The sequence below is a fragment of the Lathyrus oleraceus genome, chromosome 6 (genome assembly GCF_024323335.1).
Source record: "Lathyrus oleraceus cultivar Zhongwan6 chromosome 6, CAAS_Psat_ZW6_1.0, whole genome shotgun sequence".
Classification (NCBI taxonomy): Eukaryota; Viridiplantae; Streptophyta; class Magnoliopsida; order Fabales; family Fabaceae; genus Lathyrus; species Lathyrus oleraceus.
Window position 1 is genome coordinate 306782595 of NC_066584.1, and position 6552 is coordinate 306789146.

A 6552-nucleotide genomic window follows, 5' to 3' on the forward strand; every position below is an offset into this window, starting at 1 on the left:
ACCTGAAGAAGATTCTCAATAAATTTGGTATGTCGAATTTAAAGCCCGTTGTAACACCAACAAATCCTCAATTCAAGCTGAGTACGACTCAAAGTCTTAGTACTGAATTCAAAAGAGAATATATGAATAGTATTTTGTATGCTAGTATAATAGGTTCTTTGATGTATGTTATGGTCTATACGAGGTCATACATAGCGTACGGAGTGAGCCTTGTAAGCAGGTATGTGGCCAATCCTGGGAAGGAACACTAGCAAGCTCTGAAGTGGATTCTGAGATACATAAAAGGATCCCTGAGTGATGGCGAATCCGAAGTTAGAGGATTTGTGGACTCTAACTATGCATGATGTATGGATACCAGAAAATCTCTTTCTGGATATGTTTCCACTATGTTTGGTACAATAATTAGTTGGAAAACTTCTCTTCAGAAGGTCGTTGCCTTATCAACCACTGAAGCTGAATATATTGCCCTCAGTGAAGCTATGAAAGAAGCATTGTGGTTTGAAGGGTTTGTCAAGGAACTGAAACTCCAAGGTCAACCTATCACTATTAAATGTGATAGTCAAAGTGTCATACATCTGTCAAAAAATCCAATCTATCATGAGGGAACAAATCACATTGATATTAGGCTGCATTTCGTCAGAGAGAAAATCTAAAGTGGAGAAGTCAAAGTGATGAAGGTTTTGATGGATCACAATGCTACATATATGATCACCAAGTCATTGCCAAGTAGCAAGTTCTTCCAATGTATGTAGTTAATGAAGTTGCATGATGAAAGCTAATATGTTTCCTTAATGTTGTAGAGTTTGTTCCTAGGTGGAGATTTGTGGTATTTTGGATCAAACTCTAGTCTCGACAGGGATAACTTCATGTTTCGACAAAAGTTATGCATGTTGTAGTTGAAGTCTGTTCAAGCATGCAGTTGTATAAGTTAGCTTGTTGTTTAAGTTAACTTAGTGCTTAAGTTAGCTTGTAGTCTATAAATAGGTTGATCTCTCATGTTGTTGTAAGAGTGTTACACGTTGATTGTTGTCATTCACTTATTATCTTTTTTGCCCTTATTAAAAAAAAGTGAATAGAAAAACGGTTTTAACAAATTCTTATTCTTCTTCCCTCGTCTCTCTTTTTCATAAAACTTAAAATGTTTCTTATGTTTGTTCAAGAAACTCAATCTTTCTAATAATTTTTTATTTATTTCTAATGCGGCGTTTGTCACAATCGAACTAATTTTTTACAAATAATTTGAATAACGACTAATTTTATATAAAATCGGAGACTAAAATTGATAACACAACAAATTTAAAAAACTAAAATTTAAAGAAATTTTTTAGATCTAAAAATAAAAGGTGATAATATATTTGAAGAGATTAAAAACATATTTATACCCTTAATATTATTTCATTTTTAGTTTAATAAGTTAAAGTTATACACATTCATTATAAAAATATATATTGCTGAGTATCTGCTCTAAGGAGTTTAGTTAAAGATATATTCATCATTTCAATATCATGTGACTTTGTTATATGAGCTTATTTGAAAATAAATATAAATTTTAAATGAATATTAGACTCAAGAGAATCAAAGAATTTATAAATAAAAAAATTAAAAATATCTACCAATAAAATGAACTCATTTCTTGACTACTTATCTTAGACTTGGGGAATACGAAATTTGAACTTTTCCTTTGAAAGAACAATAAAATTTGAAAAGACCAAATGATCATAGGCGGCTTCAAGGAGAACCACAAACACAGCATCAACTATTCCAACTCTTACTTCACTTATATAAATATAAGAGTAACAAGATTCAATATACACTCCATCATAAACCATTAACTCTACTGTGAGCTCAATGGAAGAGTCTCTTCCTCTAAGTGTCATCCATGTCAACAAATCTTTACTTTTCATCAACAGGTTACACACACTCTTCCATTCCATTGCTCTCTCTTTCTTATTCTACTATAGACTCACTTTCTTCTTTCAACACTCAAAAACAATACAAACTCCATTTCTACCTTACTTTCTAGTGTTCTCATCCGAAATCATTCTCTCTTTCATTTGGTTTCTTGATCAAGCCTTTCGATGGAACCCGATCACACGATCCGTCTTTCCGGAAAGACTACCAGAAAACAACAAGCTTCCTAACATTGATGTCTTCATATGCACTGCAGACCCAACTAAGGAACCTACTTTAGATGTTATGAACACTGTTTTATCAGCTATGGCAATGGATTATCCACATGAGAAACTTCATGTCTATGTTTCTGATGATGGTGGTTCGTCTATTACATTGAATGGTATGAAGGAGGCTTGGAGATTTGCAAAGTGGTGGCTTCCTTTCTGCACAAGATACAGAATTTTGTGTAGGTGTCCCGAGGCGTACTTTTCCGATTCGGAGAATGAAAGGGAAGATTTTTCAGAGAATGTTGAGTTTGTTACAGATAAGAGTATGGTTAAGCAAAAATATGAGGCTTTCAAAGAAAGTATAATGAGAGTGAAACGAGATACTATTGGTATAACTGGTCAAAATCATGCATCAGTTATAGAGGTATAGTGCTAGCTAATATACACAACATGTTTGAGCAATTTACTTCATATTAAGCTCTATGAATATTGATTTGTGGCAGGTGATACAAGAAAATAACAGTGGTGATGAAATAGAGCAAGTGAAATTGCCATTACTTGTATATGTTTCCCGCGAGAAAAAGCCGTCTCGTCCTCATAATTTCAAAGCCGGAGCGCTCAATGTCCTCGTACGACTCTTTATCTCTATTGTTATTCTGATTTGTTGGGTTTAAGTCTGAGTGGTTAGTTTCGAGCCGTATTAAAGATTTGAAATCAAGTAATGATTACTTATAAAATAAAATATATATTGTTGCAGTATCGCGTCTCGGCGGTGATTAGCAATTCTCCATATATACTGGTGTTGGATTGTGACATGTTCTGCAGTGAGCCAAATTCAGCAAGACAGGCCATGTGTTTCCACCTTGATCCCAAGATATCGCCTTCACTTGCTTTTGTTCAATTCCCTCAGAAATTTCACAACATAAGCATCAATGACATATATGACAGTCAGTACAGATCAGCATATAAAGTAATGAACACTTCAAATTTTGATATTATTTCATATAATCTATATATATATATATATATATATATATATATATATATATATATATATATATATATATATATATCTTCAAAATGATTATGGTTATTTTTTTCTCACAATTTCAGGTTTTATGGCAAGGTATGGATGGACTTCAGGGACCCTTATTGTCTGGCACAGGATTCTATATGAAAAGAGAGTCATTATATGGAAGTTACAAAACTAAAGGTATAGTGCATAATGGTTTACATACCACCAGACACTTACGATTGAACGTGTGTCTGACGTGTATATGGTGTCTGATGTGTGTCAGTGTCCGACATCGACACATTTAATTATGTTTCAGAAAATTTATGTGATTGTGTCCGATATCTCTGTCAAACCTTCGTATCATACTACTATACTACTAGTACTAGTACAATGCATGTAACAAATTCAGTCATATTCTATGTTTTGAATTTCAGACACTGATTTTGAAGTTCAAGAATATGTTGGAAAATCCAATGAATTCATCAAGTCCTTAAAGCAAAATAGCATTCCAAATTTAGTCACAGTTGGGAATGCATTGCCTATAGAAGAAACTTTGCTTTTGGCTTCTTGTAATTATGAAAATGGAACTAAATGGGGTAAAGAGGTATGCAGATTTTCTATGATTAAAAAAATTGTTTAACCAATCTATTTATTCAACATTCATAATGCACTTCAATTTGATTTGAAGGTTGGATTTTTGTATGGTACTGTATGTGAAGATGTTCACACTGGAATCATGCTAAATTGCAATGGTTGGAATTCAGTTTTTTGTGATCCACCTAAGCCACAGTTCCTTGGAAATAGTACCACTAATTTGAATGATTTACTAATTCAAGGCTTAAGATGGAGCTCTGGATTGCTTGAAAATGGTTTGGTCAATATTTGTCCCCTCATAAATTGTCCTTTAAGGAGAATGTCTCTTCTTCATAGATTTTGTCTTGCAAACATTACATCGTTCCCTCTATATTGTTTGCCTCTTTGGTGTTTTGCTCTTGTCCCTCAGATTTGTCTACTCTCAGGAACTCCTCTTTACCCTAAGGTATCTTCATAACCATCTTTAATATCCCAGGATCAAAATAAGTCGACTGAGATAGTGTTAACATGTATATTTTTAACTATTTCAGGTGTCAGAACCATTTTTCTTCGTTTTTGCATTCATCTATGTATCGGCTCAAGTCAAATTTTTATTGGAAGTCCTCTCGACCGGAGGAACATTCAGAAAATTTATAATAGAGCAAAGGATGTGGATGATGAGAACAATCACATGTCATCTATATGGACTTTTAGATTGTCTAATGAAGGAATTTGGTTTAAGAGAGGCTAGTTTCATGCCAACAAATAAAGTGAAAGATGAGGAACAAACTATGCTTTATCAAAGTGACAAATATGACTTTAGAACATCAAATATGTTTCTTGTACCAATGGTTTCACTCATGATTATCAACATATTTTGCTTCATAAGTGGCATCTATAGAGTGATGTGTTTAGGAGAATTGGACAAGATGTTCATACAGCTTTTCCTTATGGGTTATATCATTTTTGTGAACTATCCAATCATTGAAGGGATTGTTATAAGGAAGGATAAAGGAAGAATTTCTACTTCAGTGTTTGTGACATCTAATGTCTTAGCTACAATTATCACTTGTGCACTTTATCCTTTACTAAAGAAGGTATAATGGTCACTTTTTTATGGCATAAAATACTTATTCATTTTTGCTTTATATATAGAGTAGCAATGTTATGTGGTGAAGGAATATAACCAGATTCCAACAACATAAACTGGTAGTTGTTGGATAGAATAATGTGATATAGAGTTCAGAACTATATTGTAAGAAGTTATGAGCCTTATAGTTGTACTTTAAAAATAATGAAAAAGGCCTCTTTGACAATTTTGATTCCCACTTATAATTATTCATTTATCAATCACTTTTTCAATTTACTTGATTTGTAGTCCACCTATAACGTTGATATTTAATATTTAATGAAACATTGAGATACTCCTTCTATCTTAATAATAATGTGTTTTTTCAGGTATCATAAATTTTTTAGAGCATCTTTAATAGTTATTATTAGAAGGGTAATATTATTTAAAAAAAATAGATATCTTTTTATTAGATCTTGTGTTAGGGTATTATTACGCGCGAGAATCAGAACTGATCAGTAAACAGTAGATATGAGATTGCAAATGTGGATTCTAGATTTCGGTACAGTGGATGAGGTATTAACCTATAAGATTAGCGCTTCAACATCTAAGTCAGATTGAGAATGAGATGAAGTGAATGAGATTTGAATTTGAATTACCTGAGATATGGCGTGTTCTCCCTCTTATATAGTAGGGTGGTTGTAATAGTTTGCTAATCTATCCGCGTGAGATGCAGATATCCGTTTGATTGATCTTGAAATGGGATCACCTACTTCCATGTCTAGGATGGTGCACCTTCTCCGCGTACGGTGCAATGGGTCTTTATGATCTATGGCTCATAATTATTGGGCCTTCTGGGAAACCCATAACAGTTCCCCCGCAAGCCCTTTGCCTTTGCTCTGAAGGGTGGGGGATATGTCATGCTTATCCCTTTTGCTGATCATTACCTGATTTACGTGAGAAGTCGTGATGTGACGCCATCGTCATGTGGAACTTGCACGTTAAATGTGCATCGTACTCTTGATATCTTTTCACCTCCTCTATCATGATGACCTTTAGAGAGTAGAGTACTTTAGTGTCTTTTTTAGGAAATTTGGACCGTTGATAGTGCATATTTATTTATTTTTTCTTTTTTTGTCATCTTTGTCTATAATGTTTCGTGATGATTTGTCAATTGCAATATGTAGACTCAATGTAGTATGAGAAAGTAATGCAACAAATGAAAAAGGGAGATCAAGTTACCCTGGTGATGGTCGAACCTTTGAACATTCCAACACCCGTCATTGCCCCTTGTTCTGGTTGGAGTGATGAAGCAATTACCCCGACCTTTCCTGTTGACTTTTCCACAACCTCAATGAGGAATTGTACTGGTCTCTAACCTTGATGTCATTATTCTTGGGGATACTGGGGGGCGTCAAGCACTACAAGCACCTTACCTTTGGCTTCAAGTATTTCATCTCTCGTCTTCTTGGCCCGGTCGGGATCTCATACTCCAAGGGAAAATTGGGCATCCCTTTAGGAGGACGATTGTTCTTACCTTGCCAATCTGACTTACGGCGCTCTCGAGGAGGAATTGTTAACTTTGGTGTAGTATACCCATCGAGCCTTTTTCGTTTTGGCCATTGATGGAGTTGGTCGTAGGGAGGTTTTTATGGTCGATCGATTTCGTAAGGAAAGAAAACTGCGTGGGGTAGTTTTTGTGATTGGACGCTTTAGTGTGACTGAAGCTAGCAGAAATATACTTGACTCATCGCACGTTCAAAGGTACAACAAAG

The 6552-nt window shown here is 34.5% G+C and overlaps 1 protein-coding gene across 1 annotated transcript; it reads left to right on the forward strand.

Moving 5' to 3' along the window:
- Positions 1–1770: 1770 nt before the first annotated feature.
- Positions 1771–5024, forward strand: LOC127096570 (cellulose synthase-like protein G2). The gene is made up of 7 exons (XM_051035119.1): positions 1771–2544; positions 2624–2749; positions 2878–3090; positions 3234–3333; positions 3570–3739; positions 3824–4174; positions 4260–5024. The coding sequence occupies exons 1-7, from the start codon at positions 1849–1851 to the stop codon at positions 4809–4811; spliced, it is 2208 nt and encodes a 735-aa protein (XP_050891076.1). The 5' UTR covers positions 1771–1848; the 3' UTR covers positions 4812–5024.
- The last annotated feature ends 1528 nt before the right edge of the window (positions 5025–6552 follow it).